Here is a 25,711-nt window from a genome sequence, read left to right on the forward strand (position 1 = left end):
TTGGTTTGTTTTATTCAAGAGAACGGGGTGTTTATTCTGTAAGGTACATGACAGCATTTGATCAGATAAAAATAAGTTTTCTGGGTCAGGTTGTGCTGTTCGTGATGTTAATTCCTCTCTGGCTCTCCTGACGTACCCATTCTCTGGGTCGTGTACTATTGGCCTGTGCTCAGACACAAATATAATGCTCTCTGAGTAACACTCACTGTGTGGGCAGCAGCACAGGAGAGAGAGACCCTCAGCCCACACAGTACCCATGTAGCATGTAGTACCCATGTAGTATGTAGTACCCATGTAGTATGTAGCATGTAGTACCCATGTAGCATGTAGTACCCATGTAGTATGTAGTACCCATGTAGCATGTAGTACCCATGTAGTATGTAGTACCCGTGTAGCATGTAGTACCCATGTAGTATGTAGCATGTAGTACCCATGTAGTATGTAGCATGTAGTACCCATGTAGTATGTAGCATGTAGTACCCATGTAGTATGTAGCACCCATGTAGTATGTAGCATGTAGTACCCATGTAGTATGTAGTACCCATGTAGCATGTAGTACCCATGTAGTATGTAGCATGTAGTACCCATGTAGCATGTAGTACCCATGTAGTATGTAGCATGTAGTACCCATGTAGTATGTAGCATGTAGTACCCATGTAGCATGTAGTACCCATGTAGCATGTGGTACCCATGTAGTATGTAGAATGTAGTACCCATGTAGTATGTAGCATGTAGTACCCATGTAGCATGTAGTATGTAGCATGTAGTACCCATGTAGTATGTAGCATGTAGTAGTATGTAGCATGTAGTACCCATGTAGTATGTAGCATGTAGTACCCATGTAGTATGTAGCATGTAGTACCCATGTAGTATGTAGCATGTAGTACCCATGTAGGATCTTCATTTGAGCCAGTCTCCTACAGCAGGAACAGGAAATCATCCTGCAGGAACAGGAAATGTGAATTATTATGTGGATTATAATCACTGGACGTATTTGTCGCGGATGAAACATTTGTATACATTTTTCGTGAGGGGAAATTCAAGTCTGAAATTTTCAAAGTGTAAATTACTAACTTAAGAAGCCTTTTTAAACCTCAAATACATTACAAGTTTAACATGTCCTGTGTTGTAGGAAAGTTCTCCTGCAACAGGATGATACAATTAAGATACTCCTGTAGTTGTTTGTATCACTGCAATCATAGAGAGACCATAGACATGTGTTCTACCGCACCTCACTCTCATCCTCTCATCTGAGGACAGGAGGGAGAAATACATACAGGCAGCTCTCTCTCCCTGTCTGTCTCTCACTAGGTCTCTCTCTCTCTCTCTCCCTGTCTGTCTCTCACTAGGTCTCTCTCTCTCTCTCCCTGTCTGTCTCTCACTAGGTCTCTCTCTCTCTCTCTCTCTCTCCCTGTCTGTCTCTCACTAGGTCTCTCTCTCCCTGTCTGTCTCTCACTAGGTCTCTCTCTCCCTGTCTGTCTCTCACTAGGTCTCTCTCTCTCCCTGTCTGTCTCTCACTAGGTCTCTCTCTCTGCCTGTCTGTCTCTCACTAGGTCTCTCTCTCTGCCTGTCTGTCTCTCACTAGGTCTCTCTCTCTCTTCCTGTCTGTCTCTCACTAGGTCTCTCTCTCCCTGTCTGTCTCTCACTAGGTCTCTCTCTCTCCCTGTCTGTCTCTCACTAGGTCTCTCTCTCTCTCTGTCTGTCTCTCTCACTAGGTCTCTCTCTCTCTCCCTGTCTCTCTCACTAGGTCTCTCTCTCTCTCTCTCTCTCTCCATATGTCTCTCACTCGGTCTCTCTCTCTCCCTGTCTGTCTCTCACTAGGTCTCTTAAAATATAAGCACTAAGTATGTAATGATTCTTTCTCTTTAAAAGGAGAATGGAGATGAAATGAGAGGGGGAATGTTTTGCTGGGTGTTTTACCTGCAGTTCTAAAATAGGGCCCTGAGTTGTTCCTGATCAAGTTAGGTGATCAGTAAAACTCCAGGTCCTGAGACAGTTAATTGCATCACGTGTTCTTTATTTTGTTTTATTTGACCTTTATTTAACTAGGCAAGTCAGTTAAGAACAAATTCTTATTTACAATGACGGCCTTATTTACAATGACGGCGCTGTCCTTTTGTAAATTAATTAATTCTTAATTATCTTTTTGTTTTCTCATGATTTGGTTGGGTCTAATTGTGTTGCTGTCCTGGGGCTCTGCGGGTTGTGTTTGCGAACATGTAAATCAGAAGCTTCTTAAAGCCATGACATCATTTTCTGGAATTTTCCAAGCTGTTTAATGGTACAGTCAACTTAGTGTATGTAAACTTCTGACCCACTGGAATTGTGATACAGTGAAATAAGTGAAATAATCTGTCTGTAAACAATTGTTGGACAAATTTCTTATGTCATGTACAAAGTAGATGTCCTGACCGACTTGCCAAAACTATTGTTTGTTAACAAGAAATTTGTGGAGTGGTTGAAAAACGAGTTTTAATGACTCCAACCTAAGTGTATGTAAACTTCCGACTTCAACTGTACATGTTGAAGAGGGACTTAAGTTGCATCCCTGTCTCTCTCTCTCTGTCTCTCAATTCAATTCAATTCAAGGTCTTTATTAGCATGGGAAACATGTGTTAACATTGCCAAAGCAAGTAAGGTAGATAAAAAATAAAGTGAAATAAACAATAAAAATTAACTGTAGACATCACACATACAGAAGTTTCAAAACAATAAAGACATTACCAATGTCATATTATATATATATACAGTGTTTTTACAATGTACAAATGGTAAAGGACACAAGATAAAATAAATAAGCATAGATATGGGTTGTATTTACAATGGAGTCTGTACATAGTCAAAGCTTTCCTTAATTTTGGGTCAGTCACAGTGGTCAGGTATTCTGCCGCTGTGTACTCTCTGTTTAGGGCCAAATAGCATTCTAGTTTGCTCTTTTTTTTGTTAATTCTTTCCAATGTGCCAAGTAATTATCTTTTTGTTTTCTCATGTTTTGGTTGGGTCTAATTGTGCTGCTGTCCTGGGGCTCTGTGGGGTGTGTTTGTGAACAGAGCCCCAAGGCCAGCTTGCTTAGGGGACTCTTCTCCAGGTTCATCTGTCTGTTGGTGATGGCTTTGTTGTGGAAGGTTTGGGAATCGCTTCCTTTTAGGTGGTTATAGAATTTAACGGCTCTTTTCTGGATTTTGATAATTAGTGGGTATCGGCCTAATTCTGTTCTGCATGCATTATTTGGTGTTCTACGTTGTACACTGAGGATATTTTTGCAGAATTCTGCGTGCAGAGTCTCAATTTGGTGTTTGTCCCATTTTGTGAAGTCTTGGTTGGTGAGCGGACCCCAGACCTCACAACCATAGAGGACAATGGGCTCTATGACTGATTCAAGTATTTTTAGCCAGATCCTAATTGGTATGTTGAAATTTATGTTCCTTTTGATGGCATAGAAGGCCCTTCTTGCCTTGTCTCTCAGATCGTTCACAGCTTTGTGGAAGTTACCTGTGGCGCTGATGTTTAGGCCAAGGTATGTATAGTTGTTTGTGTGCTCTAGGGCAACAGTGTCTAGATGGAATTTGTATTTGTGGTCCTGGTGACTGGACGTTTTTTGGAACACCATTATTTTGGTCTTACTGAGATTTACTGTCAGGGTCCAGGTCTGACAGAATCTGTGCATAAGATCTAGGTGCTGCTGTAGGCCCTCCTTGGTTGGTGACATAAGTACCAGATCATCAGCAAACAGCAGACATTTGACTTCGGATTCTAGTAGGGTGAGGCCGGGTGCTGCAGACTTTTCTAGTGCCCGCGCCAATTCGTTGATATATATGTTGAAGAGGGTGGGGCTTAAGCTGCATCCCTGTCTAACCCCACGACCCTGTGTGAAGAAATTTGTGTGTTTTTTGCCAATTTTAACCGCACACTTGTTGTTTGTGTACATGGATTTTATGATGTTGTATGTTTTACCCCCAACACCACTTTCCATCAGTTTGTATAGCAGACCCTCATGCCAAATTGAGTCGAAGGCTTTTTTGAAATCAACAAAGCATGAGAAGACTTTGCCTTTGTTTTGGTTTGTTTGGTTGTCAATTAGGGTGTGCAGGGTGAATACATGGTCTGTTGTACAGTAATTTGGTAAAAAGCCAATTTGACATTTGCTCAGTACATTGTTTTCATTGAGGAAGTGTACGAGTCTGCTGTTAATGATAATGCAGAGGATTTTCTCTCTGTGTCTCTGTCTCTCTGTGTCTCTGTCTCTCTGTGTCTCTGTGTCTCTGTCTCTCTGTGTCTCTGTCTCTCTGTCTCTCTCTCTCTCTCTCTCTCTCTCTCTCTGTCTCTCTCTGTGTGTAGCGTGGCGGTCAGTCGTTCTCGTGACGTCCCGTCCTTCGGCCCTCCCATCCCAGAGGGCGTGTCCTTCCCAAAGTCCTCCACATTCCGGGACTTCCTTTTGGCCAAAGTCATCAACGCAGAGAATGCCGCCCACAAGTCTCACAAGTTCCGCGCCATGGCGACACGGACACGTCAGGAGTACCTCAGAGACTTGGCAGAGCGCAACACCACGTCGACCCCCATCGACCCGTCCGGGAAATTCCCCTTCATCTCATTGGCTCACAAGAAGAAGGAGAAGAGTCGTCCGTATGCGGGGGCGGAGCTTAGGAGCCTCGGCGCCGTCACGTGGGCGGTCCACGCAGAGGATCATGGAGCGGGAGGAGAGCTCGAAGCGCTATTGGCTATTTCCAACGACTTCCTCATCCTATTGGATCAGGAGGCCAAGGCCGTGGTGTTTAACTGTGCTACTAAGGACGTGATTGGCTGGACGCTGGGGAGTCCCGCCTCCATGAGGATCTTCTATGAGAGAGGGGAGAGTGTGTCTTTGAGGTCTGTCAGTAACAACACAGAGGACTTCAGAGAGGTGGTGAAACGACTGGAGGTGAGGAGAAGAGACACAACACACAGACAGACACACAGTACATTCTGTTCCAGTGTCATGTCTTATTGTTTCAGTCAGAAGTTGTTGTCTAGTCTGCCTAATGATGATGTCATCTTATAGACAGACGTTGTTGTGTCTAGTCTGTCTACTGATGATGTCATCTTATAGACAGACGTTGTTGTGTCTAGTCTGCCTAATGATGATGTCATCTTATAGACAGACGTTGTTGTCTAGTCTGTCTACTGATGATGTCATCCCTGAGTAGTGTTCCCTGGGTAGTGTTCCCTGTTCCCTGAGTAGTGTTCCCTGTTCCCTGAGTAGTGTTCCCCGAGTAGTGTTCCCTGTTCCCTGAGTAGTGTTCCCTGAGTAGTGTTCCCTGTTCCCTGAGTAGTGTTCCCTGAGTAGTGTTCCCTGTTCCCTGAGTAGTGTTCCCTGTTCCGTGAGTAGTGTTCCCTGTTCCCTGAGTAGTGTTCCCTGTTCCCTGAGTAGTGTTCCCTGAGTAGTGTTCCCTGTTCCCTGAGTAGTGTTCCCTGAGTAGTGTTCCCTGTTCCCTGAGTAGTGTTCCCTGTTCCCTGAGTAGTGTTCCCTGAGTAGTGTTCCCTGTTCCCTGAGTAGTGTTCCCTGAGTAGTGTTCCCTGTTCCCTGAGTAGTGTTCCCTGAGTAGTGTTCCCTGAGTAGTGCTCCCTGAGTAGTGTTCCCTGCTCCCTGAGTAGTGTTCCCTGTTCCCTGAGTAGTGTTCCCTGAGTAGTGCTCCCTGAGTAGTGCTCCCTGAGTAGTGCTCCCTGAGTAGTGTTCCCTGCTCCCTGAGTAGTGTTCCCTGCTCCCTGAGTAGTGTTCCCTGTTCCCTGAGTAGTGTTCCCTGAGTAGTGTTCCCTGAGTAGTGTTCCCTGAGTAGTGTTCCCTGAGTAGTGTTCCCTGAGTAGTGTTCCCTGAGTAGTGCTCCCTGAGTAGTGCTCCCTGCTCCCTGAGTAGTGCTCCCTGCTCCCTGAGTAGTGTTCCCTGCTCCCTGAGTAGTGTTCCCTGAGTAGTGTTCCCTGAGTAGTGTTCCCTGAGTAGTGTTCCCTGAGTAGTGTTCCCTGAGTAGTGTTCCCTGTTCCCTGAGTAGTGTTCCCTGTTCCCTGAGTAGTGTTCCCTGTTCCCTGAGTAGTGTTCCCTGTTCCCTGAGTAGTGTTCCCTGTTCCCTGAGTAGTGTTCCCTGCTCCCTGAGTAGTGTTCCCTGCTCCCTGGGTAGTGTTCCCTGCTCCCTGGGTAGTGTTCCCTGCTCCCTGGGTAGTGTTCCCTGAGTAGTGTTCCCTGCTCCCTGGGTAGTGTTCCCTGAGTAGTGTTCCCTGCTCCCTGAGTAGTGTTCCCTGAGTAGTGTACCCTGTTCTGAGTAGTGTTCCCTGCTCCCTGGGTAATGCTCCCTGAGTAGTGTTCCCTGCTCCCTGAGTAGTGTTCCCTGCTCCCTGAGTAGTGTTCCCTGTTCCCTGAGTAGTGTTCCCTGAGTAGTGTTTCCTGAGTAGTGTTTCCTGAGTAGTGTACCCTGAGTAGTGTACCCTGAGTAGTGTTCCCTGTTCCCTGAGTAGTGTTCCCTGTTCCCTGAGTAGTGTTCCCTGTTCCCTGAGTAGTGTTCCCTGCTCCCTGAGTAGTGTTCCCTGCTCCCTGGGTAGTGTTCCCTGCTCCCTGAGTAGTGTTCCCTGAGTAGTGTTCCCTGCTCCCTGGGTAGTGTTCCCTGCTCCCTGGGTAGTGTTCCCTGAGTAGTGTTCCCTGCTCCCTGGGTAGTGTTCCCTGAGTAGTGTTCCCTGCTCCCTGAGTAGTGTTCCCTGAGTAGTGTACCCTGTTCTGAGTAGTGTTCCCTGCTCCCTGGGTAGTGCTCCCTGAGTAGTGTTCCCTGCTCCCTGAGTAGTGTTCCCTGTTCCCTGAGTAGTGTTTCCTGTTCCCTGAGTAGTGTTCCCTGTTCCCTGAGTAGTGTTCCCTGCTCCCTGAGTAGTGTTCCCTGCTCCCTGGGTAGTGTTCCCTGCTCCCTGAGTAGTGTTCCCTGAGTAGTGTTCCCTGCTCCCTGGGTAGTGTTCCCTGCTCCCTGGGTAGTGTTCCCTGAGTAGTGTTCCCTGCTCCCTGGGTAGTGTTCCCTGAGTAGTGTTCCCTGCTCCCTGAGTAGTGTTCCCTGAGTAGTGTACCCTGTTCTGAGTAGTGTTCCCTGCTCCCTGGGTAGTGCTCCCTGAGTAGTGTTCCCTGCTCCCTGAGTAGTGTTCCCTGTTCCCTGAGTAGTGTTTCCTGTTCCCTGAGTAGTGTTCCCTGCTCCCTGAGTGGTGTGCCCTGCTCCCTGAGTAGTGTTCCCTGCTCCCTGAGTAGTGTTCCCTGAGTAGTGTACCCTGTTCTGAGTAGTGTTCCCTGCTCCCTGAGTAGTGTTCCCTGAGTAGTGTACCCTGCTCCCTGAGTAGTGTACCCTGTTCTGAGTAGTGTACCCTGTTCTGAGTAGTGTACCCTGTTCTGAGTAGTGTACCCTGTTCTGAGTAGTGTACCCTGTTCTGAGTAGTGTACCCTGTTCTGAGTAGTGTACCCTGTTCTGAGTAGTGTACCCTGTTCTGAGTAGTGTACCCTGTTCTGAGTAGTGTACCCTGTTCTGAGTAGTGTACCCTGTTCTGAGTAGTGTACCCTGTTCTGAGTAGTGTTCCCTGCTCCCCGAGTAGTGTTCCCTGCTCCCCGAGTAGTGTTCCCTGCTCCCCGAGTAGTGTTCCCTGCTCCCCGAGTAGTGTTCCCTGCTCCCCGAGTAGTGTTCCCTGCTCCCCGAGTAGTGTTCCCTGCTCCCCGAGTAGTGTTCCCTGCTCCCTGAGTAGTGTTCCCTGCTCCCTGAGTAGTGTTCCCTGCTCCCTGAGTAGTGTTCCCTGCTCCCTGAGTAGTGTTCCCTGCTCCCTGAGTAGTGTACCCTGTTCTGAGTAGTGTTCCCTGCTCCCTGAGTAGTGTTCCCTGCTCCCCGAGTAGTGTTCCCTGCTCCCCGAGTAGTGTTCCCTGCTCCCCGAGTAGTGTTCCCTGCTCCCCGAGTAGTGTTCCCTGCTCCCCGAGTAGTGTTCCCTGCTCCCCGAGTAGTGTTCCCTGCTCCCGAGTAGTGTTCCCTGCTCCCGAGTAGTGTTCCCTGCTCCCGAGTAGTGTTCCCTGCTCCCCGAGTAGTGTTCCCTGCTCCCCGAGTAGTGTTCCCTGCTCCCCGAGTAGTGTTCCCTGCTCCCCGAGTAGTGTTCCCTGCTCCCGAGTAGTGTTCCCTGCTCCCGAGTAGTGTTCCCTGCTCCCGAGTAGTGTTCCCTGCTCCCCGAGTAGTGTTCCCTGCTCCCGAGTAGTGTTCCCTGCTCCCGAGTAGTGTTCCCTGCTCCCCGAGTAGTGTTCCCTGCTCCCGAGTAGTGTTCCCTGCTCCCCGAGTAGTGTTCCCTGCTCCCCGAGTAGTGTTCCCTGCTCCCCGAGTAGTGTTCCCTGTTCCCCGAGTAGTGTTCCCTGCTCCCCGAGTAGTGTTCCCTGAGTAGTGTTCCCTGTTCCCTGAGTAGTGTTCCCTGTTCCCTGAGTAGTGTTCCCTGAGTAGTGTTCCCTGTTCCCCGAGTAGTGTTCCCTGCTCCCCGAGTAGTGTTCCCTGCTCCCCGAGTAGTGTTCCCTGTTCCCGAGTAGTGTTCCCTGTTCCCCGAGTAGTGTACCCTGCTCCCCGAGTAGTGTACCCTGCTCCCCGAGTAGTGTTCCCTGTTCCCCGAGTAGTGTACCCTGCTCCCCGAGTAGTGTACCCTGCTCCCCGAGTAGTGTTCCCTGCTCCCCGAGTAGTGTTCCCTGTTCCCCGAGTAGTGTTCCCTGCTCCCCGAGTAGTGTTCCCTGAGTAGTGTTCCCTGTTCCCTGAGTAGTGTTCCCTGTTCCCTGAGTAGTGTTCCCTGAGTAGTGTTCCCTGTTCCCCGAGTAGTGTTCCCTGCTCCCCGAGTAGTGTACCCTGCTCCCCGAGTAGTGTTCCCTGTTCCCCGAGTAGTGTTCCCTGTTCCCCGAGTAGTGTACCCTGCTCCCCGAGTAGTGTACCCTGCTCCCCGAGTAGTGTTCCCTGTTCCCCGAGTAGTGTACCCTGCTCCCCGAGTAGTGTACCCTGCTCCCCGAGTAGTGTTCCCTGCTCCCCGAGTAGTGTACCCTGCTCCCTGAGTAGTGTTCCCTGAGTAGTGTACCCTGCTCCCTGAGTAGTGTACCCTGCTCCCTGAGTAGTGTTCCCTGAGTAGTGTTCCCTGTTCCCTGAGTAGTGTTCCCTGTTCCCTGAGTAGTGTTCCCTGCTCCCTGAGTAGTGTTCCCTGCTCCCTGAGTAGTGTTCCCTGCTCCCTGAGTAGTGTTCCCTGCTCCCTGAGTAGTGTTCCCTGCTCCCTGAGTAGTGTTCCCTGAGTAGTGTTCCCTGAGTAGTGTTCCCTGAGTAGTGTTCCCTGAGTCGTGTTCCCTGAGTAGTGTACCCTGTTCCCTGAGTTGTGACCTATATAGGGAATAGGGTGCCACTTGGGACCAAGCCTAACTCATAATTTGCTGGGGTGATGGTTCTTATCTGTTACCATAGCAACACGCGATGTAAAACCATTTCCTTATGTAATCACCATCAGCTGGTTCTGAAAGACTTCCTCCATTTCCTCCAGCTCTCACACACACGCACGCGCGCACACACACACACACACACACACACACACACACACACACACACACACACACACACACACACACCGCAAAGAGTGTGTGTCTGTTGTGTGTTAGTAGATCCAGTCAAGAAGAGGGAAATGCAGTTGGTCATGAAAACACTTTCAGACACGATTTTGAAACGAGTGTATCTGGGGCTGCGTTGCTCTTCAGTCGCTGCTGACACCTTTGTGTGAGGGAGCGGGAGGAAGGAGACCGAGGAATAATATATTGGTACTTCATAAACTCACACTCATCTTCCTGCAAGAGGTCTAACATACACATTACACACACACACACTGCAGAGAGTATTAAGAACCCAAAACTCCCTGTCTACCTCAAGACGATCTCTGTCTACCTCAAGACAATCTCTGTCTACCTCAAGACAATCTCTGTCTACCACAGACCAGGCGCTGTCTACCTCAGACCAATCTCTGTCTACCTCAGACCAATCTCTGTCTACCTCAGACCAATCTCTGTCTACCACAGACCGGGCTCTGTCTACCTCAGACCAGGCTCTGTCTACCTCAGACCAGGCTCTGTCTACCTCAGACCAGGCTCTGTCTACCTCAAGACCAGGCTCTGTCTACCTCAGACCAGGCTCTGTCTACCTCAGACCAGGCTCTGTCTACCTCAGACCGGGCTCTGTCTACCTCAGACCAGGCTCTGTCTACCTCAGACCGGGCTCTGTCTACCACAGACCAGGCTCTGTCTACCTCAAGACAATATCTGTCTACCTCAAGACAATATCTGTCTACCTCAGACCAGGCTCTGTCTACCTCAGACCGGGCTCTGTCTACCTCAGACCAGGCTCTGTCTACCTCAGACCAGGCTCTGTCTACCTTAGACCAGGCTCTGTCTACCTCAGACCAGGCTCTGTCTACCTCAGACCAGGCTCTGTCTACCTCAGACCGGGCTCTGTCTACCTCAGACCGGGCTCTGTCTACCTCAGACCGGGCTCTGTCTACCTCAGACCGGGCTCTGTCTACCTCAAGACAATCTCTGTCTACCTCAGACCAGGCTCTGTCTACCTCAGACCAGGCTCTGTCTACCTCAGACCAGGCTCTGTCTACCTCAGACCAGGCTCTGTCTACCTCAGGCCAGGCTCTGTCTACCTCAGGCCAGGCTCTGTCTACCTCAGACCAGGCGCTGTCTACCTCAGACCAGGCGCTGTCTACCTCAGACCAGGCGCTGTCTACCTCAGACCAGGCGCTGTCTACCTCAGACCAGGCGCTGTCTACCTCAGACCAGGCTCTGTCTACCTCAGACCAGGCTCTGTCTACCTCAAGACAATCTCTGTCTACCTCAGACCAGGCTCTGTCTACCTCAAGACAATCTCTGTCTACCTCAGACCAGGCTCTGTCTACCTCAGACCAGGCTCTGTCTACCTCAGACCAATCTCTGTCTACCTCAGGCCAGGCTCTGTCTACCTCAGACCAGGCTCTGTCTACCTCAGACCAGGCTCTGTCTACCTCAGACCAGGCTCTGTCTACCTCAGACCAGGCTCTGTCTACCTCAGACCAGGCTCTGTCTACCTCAGACCAGGCTCTGTCTACCTCAGGCCAGGCTCTGTCTACCTCAGGCCAGGCTCTGTCTACCTCAGACCGGGCTCTGTCTACCTCAGACCGGGCTCTGTCTACCTCAGACCGGGCTCTGTCTACCTCAGACCGGGCTCTGTCTACCTCAGGCCGGGCTCTGTCTACCTCAGACCGGGCTCTGTCTACCTCAGACCGGGCTCTGTCTACCTCAGACCAGGCTCTGTCTACCTCAGACCAATCTCTGTCTACCTCAGGCCAGGCTCTGTCTACCTCAGACCAGGCTCTGTCTACCTCAGACCAGGCTCTGTCTACCTCAGACCAGGCTCTGTCTACCTCAGACCAGGCTCTGTCTACCTCAGACCAGGCTCTGTCTACCTCAGGCCGGGCTCTGTCTACCTCAGACCGGGCTCTGTCTACCTCAGGCCGGGCTCTGTCTACCTCAGACCGGGCTCTGTCTACCTCAGACCGGGCTCTGTCTACCTCAGACCGGGCTCTGTCTACCTCAGACCGGGCTCTGTCTACCTCAGACCGGGCTCTGTCTACCTCAGACCGGGCTCTGTCTACCTCAGACCGGGCTCTGTCTACCTCAGACCGGGCTCTGTCTACCTCAGACCGGGCTCTGTCTACCTCAGACCGGGCTCTGTCTACCTCAGACCGGGCTCTGTCTACCTCAGGCCGGGCTCTGTCTACCTCAGGCCGGGCTCTGTCTACCTCAGGCCGGGCTCTGTCTACCTCAGGCCGGGCTCTGTCTACCTCAGGCCGGGCTCTGTCTACCTCAGACCGGGCTCTGTCTACCTCAGACCGGGCTCTGTCTACCTCAGACCGGGCTCTGTCTACCTCAGACCGGGCTCTGTCTACCTCAGACCGGGCTCTGTCTACCTCAGACCGGGCTCTGTCTACCTCAGACCGGGCTCTGTCTACCTCAGACCGGGCTCTGTCTACCTCAGACCGGGCTCTGTCTACCTCAGACCGGGCTCTGTCTACCACAGACCGGGCTCTGTCTACCACAGACCGGGCTCTGTCTACCACAGACCGGGCTCTGTCTACCTCAGACCGGGCTCTGTCTACCTCAGACCGGGCTCTGTCTACCTCAGACCGGGCTCTGTCTACCTCAGACCGGGCTCTGTCTACCTCAGACCGGGCTCTGTCTACCTCAGACCGGGCTCTGTCTACCTCAGACCGGGCTCTGTCTACCTCAGACCAGGCTCTGTCTACCACAGACCAGGCTCTGTCTACCTCAGACTTGTCCCAATCTACAGGGCTTTCAGAAAGTATTCAGACCCCTTGACTTGTTCCACATTTTGTTACCTTACAGCCTTATTCTGAAATGGATTCAATAAATCATTTTCTTCATGAATCTACGCACAATAACCCATAGTGACATCACAATAACCCATAGTGACATCACAATACCCCATAGTGACATCACAATAACCCATGATGACGAAGCAAAAACTGTTTTTTTTTTAGATGTTTTGCGAATGTATTAAACATTTAAAAAAAAAAACATAAACCTTATGTAAATAAGTATTCAGACCCTTTGCTATGAGACTTGAAATTGAGCTCAGGTGCTTTTTCCATTGATCATCCTTCAGATGTTTCTACAACGTGATTGGAGTCCACCTGTGGTAAATTCAATTGATTGGACATAATTTGGAAAGGCACACACCTGTCTATATAAGGTCCCACAGTTGAGAGTGCATGTCAGAGTAAAAACCAGGCCATGAGGTGGAAGGAATTGTCTGTAGAGCCCCGAGACAGGATTGTGTCGAGGAACAGATCTGGGGAAGGGTACCTAAACATTTCTGCAGCATTGAAGGTCCCCAAGAACACAAGTGGCCTCCATCATTCTTAAATGGAAGAAGTTTGGAACCACCAAGACTCTTCCTACAGCTGACCGCCTGGCCAAACTGAGCAATTGGGGGAGAAGGGCCTTGGTCAGGGAGGTGACCAAGAACCCAATGGTCACTCTGACAGAGCTCCAGAGTTCCTCTCCAATCAGGCCTTTATGGTAGAGTGGCCAGACGGAAGCCACACCTCATTAAAAGGCACATGACAGCCTGCTTGGAGTTTGCCAAAAGACACCTGAAGACTCAAGATTCTCTGGTCTGATGAAACCAAGATTGAACTCTGTGGCCTGAAGCCCAAGCGTCATGTCTGGAGGAAACCTGGCACCATCCCTACGGTGAAGCATGCTGGTGGCAGCAACATGCTGTGGGGATGTTTTTCCACGGCAATGACTGGGAGACTAGTCAGGATCGAGGGAAAGATGAACGTAGCAAAGTACAGAGAGATCCTTGATGAAAACCTTCTCTAAAATGTGAAAAAGTAAAGGGGTCTGAATACCTTCCAAATGCACTGTACCTCAGACCGGTCTCTCTGCTTGGGACCGGTCTGTCTCTCTGCTTGGGACTGGTCTCTCTCTGCATCGGACCGGTCTCTCTCTCTGCATCGGACCGGTCTCTCTCTCTGCATCGGACCGGTCTCTCTCTCTACGTCGGACCGGTCTCTCTCTCTCTACGTCGGACCCCGGTCTCTCTCTACGTCGGACCCCGGTCTCTCTCTACGTCGGACCCCGGTCTCTCTCTACGTCGGACCCCGGTCTCTCTCTACGTCGGGGACCGGTCTCTCTCTGCGTCGGACCGGTCTCTCTCTCTGCGTCGGACCGGTCTCTCTCTCTGCTTGGGACCGGTCTCTCTCTGCATCGGACCGGTGTCTCTCTCTGCATCGGACCGGTCTCTCTCTCTGCATCGGACCGGTCTCTCTCTCTGCATCGGACCGGTCTCTCTCTCTGCATCGGACCGGTCTCTCTCTCTGCATCGGACCGGTCTCTCTCTCTGCATCGGACCGGTCTCTCTCTCTGCATCGGACCGGTCTCTCTCTCTGCGTCGGACCGGTCTCTCTCTCTGCGTCGGACCGGTCTCTCTCTCTACGTCGGACCCCGGTCTCTCTCTACGTCGGACCCCGGTCTCTGTCTACGTCGGACCCCGGTCTCTCTCTACGTCGGACCCCGGTCTCTCTCTACGTCGGACCCGGTCTCTCTACGTCGGACCCGGTCTCTCTCTACGTCGGACCCCGGTCTCTCTCTACGTCGGACCCCGGTCTCTCTCTACGTCGGGGACCGGTCTCTCTCTCTGCGTCGGACCGGTCTCTCTCTCTGCGTCGGACCGGTCTCTCTCTCTGCGTCGGACCGGTTTCTCTCTCTGTGTCGGACCGCTCTCTCTCTCTCTACGTCGGACCGGTCTGTGTCTCTCTCTCTCTACGTCGGACCCCGGTCTCTCTCTCTCTACGTCGAACCCCGGTCTCTCTCTACGTCGGACCCCGGTCTCTCTCTCTCTACGTCGGACCCCGGTCTCGCTCTCTTCGTCGGACCCCGGTCTCTCTCGTTCTCTACGTCGGACCCGGTCTCTCTCTCTCTCTGCGTCGGACCGGTCTCTCTCTCTGCGTCGGACCGGTCTCTCTCTCTCTGCGTCGGACCCCGGTCTCTCTCTCTGCGTCGGACCCCGGTCTCTCTCTCTCTGCGTCGGACCCTAGGTCTCTCTCTCTCTGCGTCGGACCCCGGTCTCTCTCTCTCTGCGTCGGACCCCGGTCTCTCTCTCTCTACGTCGGACCCCGGTCTCTCTCTCTGCGTCGGACCGCTCTCTCTCTCTCTGCGTCGGACCGCTCTGTCTCTCTCTCTACGTCGGACCCCGGTCTCTCTCTTTCTACGTCGAACCCCGGTCTCTCTCTCTACGTCGGACCCCGGTCTCTCTCTACGTCGGACCCCGGTCTCTCTACGTCGGGGACCGGTCTCTCTCTACGTCGGGGACCGGTCTCTCTCTGCGTCGGACCGGTCTCTCTCTCTGCGTCGGACCCCGGTCTCTCTCTCTGCATCGGACCGGTCTCTCTCTCTGCTTGGGACCGGTCTCTCTCTGCATCGGACCGGTCTCTCTCTCTGCATCGGACCGGTCTCTCTCTCTGCATCGGACCGGTCTCTCTCTCTGCATCGGACCGGTCTCTCTCTCTGCATCGGACCGGTCTCTCTCTCTCTACGTCGGACCCCGGTCTCTCTCTACGTCGGACCCCGGTCTCTCTCTACGTCGGACCCCGGTCTCTCTCTACGTCGGACCCCGGTCTCTCTCTACGTCGGGGACCGGTCTCTCTCTACGTCGGGGACCGGTCTCTCTCTCTACGTCGGACCGGTCTCTCTCTGCGTCGGACCGGTCTCTCTCTCTGCGTCGGACCGGTTTCTCTCTCTGCGTCGGACCGCTCTCTCTCTACGTCGGACCGGTCTGTCTCTCTCTCTCTACGTCGGACCCCGGTCTCTCTCTCTCTACGTCGAACCCCGGTCTCTCTACGTCGGACCCCGGTCTCGCTCTCTACGTCGGACCCCGGTCTCTCTCGCTCTCTACGTCGGACCCCGGTCTCTCTCTCGCTCTCTGCGTCGGACCCCGGTCTCTCTCTCTCTGCGTCGGACCCCGGTCTCTCTCTCTCTGCGTCGGACCCCGGTCTCTCTCTCTGCGTCGGACCGGTCTCTCTCTCTCTCTACGTCGGACCGCTCTCTCTCTCTACGTCGGACCGGTCTGTCTCTCTCTCTCTACGTCGGACCCCGGTCTCTCTCTCTCTACGTCGAACCCCGGTCTCTCTCTACGTCGGACCCCGTCTCTCTCTCTACGTCGGACCCCGGTCTCTCTCTCTAACGTCGGACCCCGGTCTCTCTCTCTCTACGTCGGACCCCGGTCTCTCTCTCTCTACGTCGGACCCCGGTCTCTCTCTCTCTCTGCGTCGGACCGGTCTCTCTCTCTCTGCGTCGGACCGGTCTCTCTCTCTCTGCGTCGGACCGGTCTCTCTCTCTCTGCGTCGGACCCCGGTCTCTCTCTCTCTACGTCGGACCCCGGTCTCTCTCTCTGCGTCGGACCGGTCTCTCTCTCTCTACATCGGACCGCTCTCTCTCTCTCTACGTCGGACCGGTCTGTCTCTCTCTCTCTACGTCGAACCCCGGTCTCTCTCTCTACGTCGGACCCCGGTCTCTCTCTCTACGTCGGACCCGGTCTCTCTCTCTACGTCGGACCCGGTCTCTCTCTCTCTACGTCGGACCCGGTCTCTCTCTCTGCGTCGGACCGGTCTCTCTCTCTCTCTGCGTCGGACCGGTCTCTCTCTCTCTGCGTCGGACCCCGGTCTCTCTCTGCGTCGGACCCCGTCTCTCTCTGCGTCGGACCCCGGTCTCTCTCTCTCTGCGTCGGACCCCGGTCTCTCTCTCTCTGCGTCGGACCCCGGTCTCTCTCTCTCTACGTCGGACCGGTCTCTCTCTCTCTGCGTCGGACCGCTCTCTCTCTCTCTGCGTCGGACCGCTCTCTCTCTCTCTGCGTCGGACCGCTCTCTCTCTGCGTCGGACCACTCTCTCTGCGTCGGACCACTCTCTCTCTCTGCGTCGGACCGCTCTCTCTGCGTCGGACCGCTCTCTCTCTCTGCGTCGGACCGCTCTCTCTCTCTCTCTCTCGACGTCGGACCCCGGTCTCTTTCTCTCTACGTCGAACCCCGGTCTCTCTCTCTACGTCGGACCCCGGTCTCTCTCTCTCTACGTCGGACCCGGTCTCTCTCTCTCTACGTCGGACCCCGGTCTCTCTCTCTCTACGTCGGACCCGGTCTCTCTCTCTCTACGTCGGACCCCGGTCTCTCTCTCTCTACGTCGGACCCCGGTCTCTCTCTCTCTACGTCGGACCCCGGTCTCTCTCTCTACGTCGGACCCCGGTCTCTCTCTCTCTCTACGTCGGACCCGGTCTCTCTCTCTCTCTGCGTCGGACCGGTCTCTCTCTCTCTCTCTCTGCGTCGGACCGGTCTCTCTCTCTCTCTCTGCGTCGGACCGGTCTCTCTCTCTCTGCGTCGGACCGGTCTCTCTCTCTGCGTCGGACCGGTCTCTCTCTCTCTGCGTCTGACCGGTCTCTCTCTCTGCGTCGGACCGGTCTCTCTCTCTCTGCGTCGGACCCCGGTCTCTCTCTCTCTGCGTCTGACCCGTCTCTCTCTCTCTGCGTCGGACCGGTCTCTCTCTGTGCATGGGACCGGTCTCTCTCTCTACGTCGGACCGGTCTCTCTCTCTACATCGGACCGGTCTCTCCCTGCGTCGGTCCCGGTCTCTCTCTCTCTTAGTCGGACCCCGGTCTCTCTCTCTCTTAGTCGGACCCCGGTCTCTCTCTCTCTACGTCGGACCCCGGTCTCTCTCTCTCTACGTCGGACCCCGGTCTCTCTCTCTCTACGTCGGACCCCGGTCTCTCTCTCTCTGCGTCTGACCGGTCTCTCTCTCTCTGCGTCGGACCGGTCTCTCTCTCTGCATGGGACCGGTCTCTCTCTCTACGTCGGACCGGTCTCTCTCTCTACATCGGACCGGTCTCTCCCTGCGTCGGTCCCGGTCTCTCTCTCTCTTAGTCGGACCCCGGTCTCTCTCTCTCTTAGTCGGACCCGGTCTCTCTCTCTACGTCGGACCCCGGTCTCTCTCTCTACGTCGGACCCGGTCTCTCTCTCTACGTCGGACCCCGGTCTCTCTCTCTCTACGTCGGACCGGTCTCTCTCTGCGTGGGACCGGTCTCTCTCTGCGTGGGACCGGTCTCTCTCTACGTCGGACCGCTCTCTCTCTCTCTGCGTCGGACCGGTCTCTCTCTCTCTGCGTCGGACCGGTCTCTCTCTCTCTGCGTCTGACCGGTCTCTCTCTCTCTGCGTCTGACCGGTCTCTCTCTCTCTGCGTCTGACCGGTCTCTCTCTCTCTGCGTCTGACCGGTCTCTCGCTCTCTGCGTCTGACCGGTCTCTCTCTCGCTCTCTGCGTCTGACCGGTCTCTCTCTCTCTCTACGTCGGACCGGTCTCTCTCTCTACGTCGGACCGGTCTCTCCCTGCGTCGGTCCCCGGTCTCTCTCTCTCTTTGTCGGACCCCGGTCTCTCTCTCTCTTAGTCGGACCCCGGTCTCTCTCTCTCTTAGTCGGACCCCGGTCTCTCTCTCTCTACGTCGGACCCCGGTCTCTCTCTACGTCGGACCCCGGTCTCTCTCTCTCTACGTCGGACCGGTCTCTCTCTCTCTCTGCGTGGGACCGGTCTCTCTCTCTCTCTGCGTGGGACCGGTCTCTCTCTCTGCGTGGGACCGGTCTCTCTCTCTCTGCGTGAGACCGGTCTCTCTCTCTCTGCGTGAGACCGGTCTCTCTCTCTCTCTGCGTGGGACCGGTCTCTCTCTCTCTCTCTGCGTGGGACCGGTCTCTCTCTCTCTGCGTGGGACCGGTCTCTCTCTCTCTCTGCGTGGGACCGGTCTCGCTCTCTCTCTGCGTGGGACCGGTCTCGCTCTCTCTCTGCGTGGGACCGGTCTCTCTCTCTCTCTCTGCGTGGGACCGGTCTCTCTCTCTCTCTGCGTGGGACCGGTCTCTCTCTCTCTCTGCGTGGGACCGGTCTCTCTCTCTGCGTGGGACCGGTCTCGCTCTCTACGTCGGACCAGTCTCTCTCTCTGCGTCAGACCAAAGAGTATTTTCAAAGCAGCCAGGTCTGCGTCTATCTACTGAATAACTTATTCATCAGAGTTTTAGGACGGCTTACATCTGTTTAAGTGGTATAGAGAGACAAATTATCATGCAGACACTGTCTCCTCCTCTGTGTGCGTGTGCCAGTCGTTCATCAGGTGGCCCTTAGCTGTATTTATAGTGTCAGGTCCTCTTTACTGTTCCCCCAAAAGAAAACAACACACACCCTGTAACACACACCCTGTGACACACACACACACCCTGTAACACACACCCTGTGACACACACACATACCCTGTAACACACACACACCCTGTGACACACACACACACCCTGTGACACACACACCCTGTAACACACACACACCCTGTAACACACACCCACACACCCTGTAACACACACCCACACACCCTGTAACACACACCCACACAACCTGTAACACACACCCACACAACCTGTAACACACACCCACACACCCTGTAACACACACCCACACACCCTGTAACACACACACACACACCCTGTAACACACACACACACCCTGTAACACACACCCACACACCCTGTAACACACACACACACCCTGTAACACACACACACACCCTGTAACACACACACACACCCTGTAACACACACCCTGTAACACACACACACACCCTGTAACACACACACACACACACACACACACACACACCCTGTAACACACACACATACCCTGTAACACACACACACCCTGTAACACACACACACACACCCTGTAACACACACACACACTCACCCTGTAACACACACACACACCCAGGAACACACACACACACCCTGTAACACACACACACCCTGTAACACACACACACCCTGTAACACATACACACACACCCTGTAACACACACACACACACACACCCTGTAACACACACACCCTGTAACACACACACACCCTGTAACACACACACACACACACCCTGTAACACACACACACACCCTGTAACGCGCACATACACACACACACACCCTGTAACACACACACCCTGTAACACACACACACACCCTGTAACACACACACACACCCTGTAACACACACACACACCCTGTAACACACACACTGTAACACACACACACACACCCTGTAACACACACACACCCTGTAACACACACACCCTGTAACACACACACACACTGTAACACACACACACCCTGTAACACACACACTGTAACACACACACACACACACCCTGTAACAAACACACACATACACTTTAACAACACACAGAAACACCCTGTAACACACACACACCCTGTAACGCGCACATACACACACACACACACACACACCCTGTAACACACACACACACCCTGTAACAACACACACACACACACCCTGTAACAACACACACAAACCCCCGATAACACACACACGCACACACCCTGTAACACACACGCACACCCAGTAACACACACTTACCACTTCTACTGTTATGTCACAGTGACCTGTGTGTGTGTGTGGAAACATCAGAACATGTCAATAAAAAGTCTTCAGTTACAATGATCATATAATTTAACATGCTTGATCAATTCAATTCAAGGGCTTTATTGGCATGGGAAACGTGTTAACATTGCCAAAGCAAGTAAGGTAGATAATATATAAAGTGTATATATAAAGTGAAATAAACAATAAAAATTAACAGTAAACATCACACATACAGTAGTTTAAAAACAAAAAAGACATTACATTACATTACATTACATTACCATACAGTGTTTTAACAATGTACAAATGGTTAAAGGACACAAGATAAAATAAATAAGCATAGATATGGGTTGTATTTACAATGGTGCGTGTTCTTCGCTGGTTGCCCTTTTCTCGTGGCAACAGGTCACAAATCTTGCTGCTCTGATGGCACACTGTGGCATTTCACCCAGTAGATATGGGAGTTTATCAAAATTGGGTTTGTTTTTGAATTCATTGTGGATCTGTGTAATCTGAGGGAAATATGTGTCTCTAATATGGTCATACATTGGGCAGGAGGTTAGGAAGTGCAGCTCAGGTTCCACCTCATTTTGTGGGCAGTGAGCACATAGCCTGTCTTCTCTTGAGAGCCATGTCTGCCTACGGCAGCCTTTCTCAATAGCAAGGCTATGCTCACTGAGTCTGTACATAGTCAAAGCTTTCCTTAATTTTGGGTCAGTCACAGTGGTCAGGTATTCTGCCGCTGTGTACTCTCTGTGTAGGGCCAAATAGCATTCTAGTTTGCTCTGTTATTTTGTTAATTCTTTCCAATGTGTCAAGTAATTATCTTTTTGTTTTCTCATGATTACCACTCATTCTGTCTATCCTCCTGACTGATGGCTGTTATTTGTTATGTTGCACTGCAAACAAACTAATCACCTCCTCTCTCTCACTCACTCACTCACTCACTCACTCACTCCTTATCTCCCACTCACTCACTCACTCACTCACTCACTCACTCACTCACTCACTCACTCACTCCTTATCTCCCACTCACTCTCTCACTCACTCACTCTCTCACTCACTCTCTCACTCACTCACTCACTCACTCACTCACTCACTCACTCACTCACTCACTCACTCCTTATCTCCCACTCACTCACTCACTCACTCCTTATCTCCCACTCACTCACTCACTCACTCACTCTCTCACTCACTCACTCACTCACTCACTCACTCACTCACTCACTCACTCACTCACTCACTCACTCACTCACTCACTCACCAGTACCTGACGAAGGGTTGTGAGACGTCTGAGATGACACTACGTCGTAACGGGCTGGGCCAGCTGGGTTTCCATGTCAATTACGAGGGCATTGTGGCAGAGGTGGAATCGTACGGGTACGCCTGGCAGGCGGGGCTGAGGCAGGGCAGCCGATTGGTCGAAATCTGCAAGGTATGTCATTTTAAAATTGTAGATTTCATTGTGTCGTTGGATCTTTTTTGTAAATTATTATTGATACCATATAATGGTATAAAATCAACCATTCCGTCAAGGTTGCCGTGGCGACTCTGACCCACGAGCAGATGATCGACCTGCTCAGGACGTCGGTCACCGTCAGGGTGGTCATCATACCCCCGCACGAAGACGCTACGCCACGCAGGTGTGTGTGTCAGAGGAGTTGGTGTGTGTGTGTGATGGTCAGATTAGTGATTCTGAGGTCGTCATTTTCATGTCAACCATGTATGTTGAGTCTAACCTCTGCTTCTTACCTGACCCTCCTCTCTCTTCCTCCCCCTGGCTCTTCTTCCTCCCCCTGGCTCTTCCTCCCCCTGGCTCTTCCTCCCCCTGGCTCTTCCTCCCCCTGGCTCTTCCTCCCCCTGGCTCTTCCTCCCCCTGGCTCTTCCTCCTCCTGGCTCTTCCTCCCCCTCTCTCTTCCTCCCCCTCTCTCTTCCTCCCCCTCTCTCTTCCTCCCCCTCTCTCTTCCTCCTCCTGGCCCTTCCTCCTCCTGACTCTCCCCCCCGGCTCTTCCTCCCTCTCTCTCTCCCCCATCTCTCTCTACAGAGGTTGCTCTGAGCTCTACCGTATCCCAGTGGTTGAGTATAAGAGCAGTGGTGAGAGTGGTTCGTTTGACTACAAGTTCCCATTCCGCAACAAAGACAACAAGTGGCAGAGAACCTCCAGTAGCCCCCAGCAGTCCCTGACGGCCTCCCCCCAGCCGCACACCCCCAACCGGGCCGTCAGCCTGGGGAGCTCTGGGGGGAAGACCCTGTCTGCTGAACGCCCAGAGAGAAACGCTGCTATACCACGCAGTGTTAGTAGTGATGGACGGCCACTGGATACCAAGAGGTAGGGGAGAGGAGAAGGGGAGGGAGGAGAGCGGAGAGAGGAGAAGTGGAGGGAGGTAGGGGAGAGGGAGGGAGGAGAAGGGGAGGGAGGTGGGGGGAGGAGAAGGGGAGGGAGGTGGGGGGAGGAGAAGGGGAGGGAGGTGGGGGAGAGGAGAGGAGAAGGGGAGGGAGGTGGGGGGAGGAGAAGGGGGGAGGGAGGTGGGGGGGAGGAGAGGAGAAGGGGAGGGAGGAGAGCGGAGAGAGGAGAAGGGGAGGGAGGTGGGGGAGAGGAGAAGGGGAGGGAGAGGCATGTTTCTTCTCCTCTGATAACCCCCCCCTCCAGAAAGTCTCCAGGCAGTGAGAACTATGCTCTGGTTTCCTCTCTGGCTCTGGGTCTGGCTCTGGGTCAGGGTCTAGGTTAGGGTCTGGGTCAAGGTCTAGGTTATGTTCAGGGTTAGGGTCAGGGTCTAGGTTAGGGTCTGGGTTATTGTCAGGGTCTGGGTCAGGGTCTAGGTTATGTTCAGGGTTAGGGTCATGGTCTGGGTTAGGGTCAGGGTAGGGTTAGGATCTGGGTTAGGGTTTGGGTCTAGGTTAGGGTTATGGTCTGGGTTAGGATCTGGGTCAAGGTCTGGGTTAGGGTCTGGGCTAGGGTCTGGGTTTAGGTTAGGGTCTGGGTCAGGGTCTGGATCAGGTTCTGGGTTAGGGTCTGGGTTAGGATCTGAGTCAGGGTCTGGGTTATGGTCAGGGTTATGGTTAGGGTCTGTGTTAGGGTTAGGTTATGGTTAGGGTCTGGGTTAGGGTCTGGATTATGAGTAGGGTTAGGGTCAGGGTCTGGGTTATGATCAGGGTTAGGGTCTGGGTTATGATCAGGGTTAGGGTCTAGGTTATGGTCAGAGTTAGGGTCTAGGTTATGGTCAGGGTTAGTTAGGGTCTGGGTCAGGGTCTGGGTTATGTTCAGGGTCTGTGTTAGGGTTAGGATCTTGGTCAGGGTCTGGGTTAAGGTTAGGGTCTGGTTTAGGGTCTGTGTTAGGGTCTAGGTTAGTTTCTGGGTTATGGTCAGGGTCTGGGTTAGGATCTGGGTCTGGGTTAGGGTTATGGTTAGGATCTGGGTCAGGGTCTGGGCTAGGTTTTGGATCTGGGTTATGGTTAGGGTCTTGGTTAGGGTCTGGGTTATGGTCAGGATCTGGGTTAGTATCTGGGTTAGGGTCAGGGTTATGGCCAGGTTCTGGGTCAGGGTCTGGGTTATGGTCAGTGTCTGGGTTATGGTCAGGATCTGGGTTAGGGTTTGGGTTAGGATCTGGTTCAGGGTTAGGATCTGGGTCAGGGTATGGGTTATGGTCAGTGTCTGGGTTATGGTCAGGATCTGGGTTAGGGTCTGGGTTAGGATCTGGGTTATGGTCAGGGTTAGGATCAGTGTCAGGGTTAGGATCTGGGTTATGGTCAGGGTCAGGATCTGGGCTAGGGTCAGGGTTAGGATCTTGGTCTGGGTCAGGGTCTGGGTTAGGATCTGGGTCTGGGTTAGGATCTGGGTCAGGGTCTGGGTTAGGGTTAGGATCTGGGTTAGGGTTAGGATCTGGGTCAGGGTCTGGGTTAGGATTTGGGTCTGGGTTAGGATCTGGGTCAGGGTCTGGGTTAGGGTTAGGATCTGGGTCAGGGTTAGGGTCTGGGTTAGGATCTGGGTCAGGGTCTGGGTTATGGTCAGTGTTAGGATCTGGGTCAGTGTTAGGGTCTGGGTCAGGGTTAGGGTCTGGGTTAGGATCTGGGTCAGGGTTAGGATCTGGGTGAGGGTTAGGGTCTGGGTTAGGATCTGGGTCAGGATCTGGGTCTGGGTTAGGATCTGGGTCAGGGTTAGGATCTGGGTCAGGGTCTAGGTTAGAGGGTTAATGTCTATTCTGTGTTATCTCAACCCCTCCAGAATGTCTCCAGGCAGTGAGAACTATGCTCCGGTCTCCTCTCTGGCACTGGGCCGTTCTCCTCACAACCGATCTTCCCTGTCCAACCTCTCCTTCTCCAGTGACACCTCGCAGCATTGGAGGACTCAGAAGTCCATGCCCGAGGGGTAAGAGATGGAGTGGCCAACCCTCATAGCCTGGTTCTTCTCTAGGTTTCTTCCTAGGTTTTGGCCTTTCTAGGGAGTTAGCCACCGTGCCTCTACACCTGCATTGCTTGCTGTTTGGGGTTTTAGGCTGGGTTTCTGTACAGCACTTTGAGATATCAGCTGATGTACGAAGGGCTATATAAATACATTTGATTGGATTTTGAGTGTGTTCATGGTCTGTAGCGTACTTAACACAACCCTTTATGTAATAGTTAAGGAAGATGTTGAAATGGGAGATGTTTGGAAAAGGAATGAAGCACTATATCCAACAATTGTTTTTAGTTTGTTTTTTTCACCCCATGTGAAAACGCTGTGGCGCCTGTTGACCAGCTTGTGTCCATTACAGAGAAGCGGAACATCAAGTTCCTCACGGCTCCTCTGTCCGTGAATTGTATTAGTCGCAAATGGCATCTTTACTCCCTATGGAGGGAATCGTTTGGTACATAGCCCATGAATTAGTTCATGCAGAGGAAAGCACCTTCTGCCCATAACTCTCCTTTTTAATGTACTATACATGAATTGTCTTTATCTTTTGTTATTGTAAATATGGCTCGCACATGTTTGTGTTTCTAGCAAATGACATGTCTGCCGTTATGTTCTGTGGGCGACATCATGCCCAACATTTTTATTCAATTGTGTGTGTGTGTGTGTGTGTGTGTGTGTGTGTGTGTGTGCGTGCTCTAGGTTTGGGGAACACAGACAACACTCCCCTCTGTCTACAGAGCGACAGGTGGTAGGAGAAGGCGGGGCTAGTGGCAAGTCCACACCTAATTGGCCGAGAGTGGAGGAAGGGGGCGGGACCGACAGAGGTTCTACAGGTGAGAGTGACCAATGGGAAAGAGAATTGCTAATATAGAAAGAAAAGAGTGCTTTATTCCTACTCTCAGATATTCACATTGTTGTCTGCAGTGATGTCCAGACATACTGTCAAACCACTGACAAGAAGCAGAGTATTGGGCATCATTATATAGTGATGTCATAGTATAACAGAAAGATATTGGACCATAGTGATGTCATAGTATAACAGAAAGATATTGGACCATAGTGCTGTCATAGTATAACAAAGATATTGGACCATAGTGATGTCATAGTATAACAGAAAGATATTGGACCATGGTGATGTCATATTATAACAGAAATATATTGGACCATAGTGATGTCATAGTATAACAGAAAGATATTGGACCATAGTGATGTCATAGTATAACAGAAAGATATTGGACCATAGTGATTTCATAGTATAACAGAAAGATATTGGACCA

The 25,711-nt window shown here is 52.4% G+C and overlaps 1 protein-coding gene across 1 annotated transcript in view; it reads left to right on the forward strand.

The window, feature by feature from the left end:
• The window catches only part of LOC135557946 (signal-induced proliferation-associated 1-like protein 1), a 195,742-nt gene that overhangs the window by 137,873 nt on the left and 32,158 nt on the right, over positions 1–25,711 (forward strand). The window contains exons 12-17 of the mRNA XM_064991677.1: positions 4,339–4,918; positions 21,312–21,479; positions 21,581–21,687; positions 22,089–22,373; positions 24,267–24,410; positions 25,134–25,267. Of these exons, the coding sequence (XP_064847749.1) occupies positions 4,339–4,918; positions 21,312–21,479; positions 21,581–21,687; positions 22,089–22,373; positions 24,267–24,410; positions 25,134–25,267 (1,418 nt within the window). The remainder of the gene's footprint in view (positions 1–4,338; positions 4,919–21,311; positions 21,480–21,580; positions 21,688–22,088; positions 22,374–24,266; positions 24,411–25,133; positions 25,268–25,711) is intronic.

This window comes from Oncorhynchus masou, chromosome 16 (genome assembly GCF_036934945.1).
Source record: "Oncorhynchus masou masou isolate Uvic2021 chromosome 16, UVic_Omas_1.1, whole genome shotgun sequence".
NCBI lineage: Eukaryota > Metazoa > Chordata > Actinopteri > Salmoniformes > Salmonidae > Oncorhynchus > Oncorhynchus masou.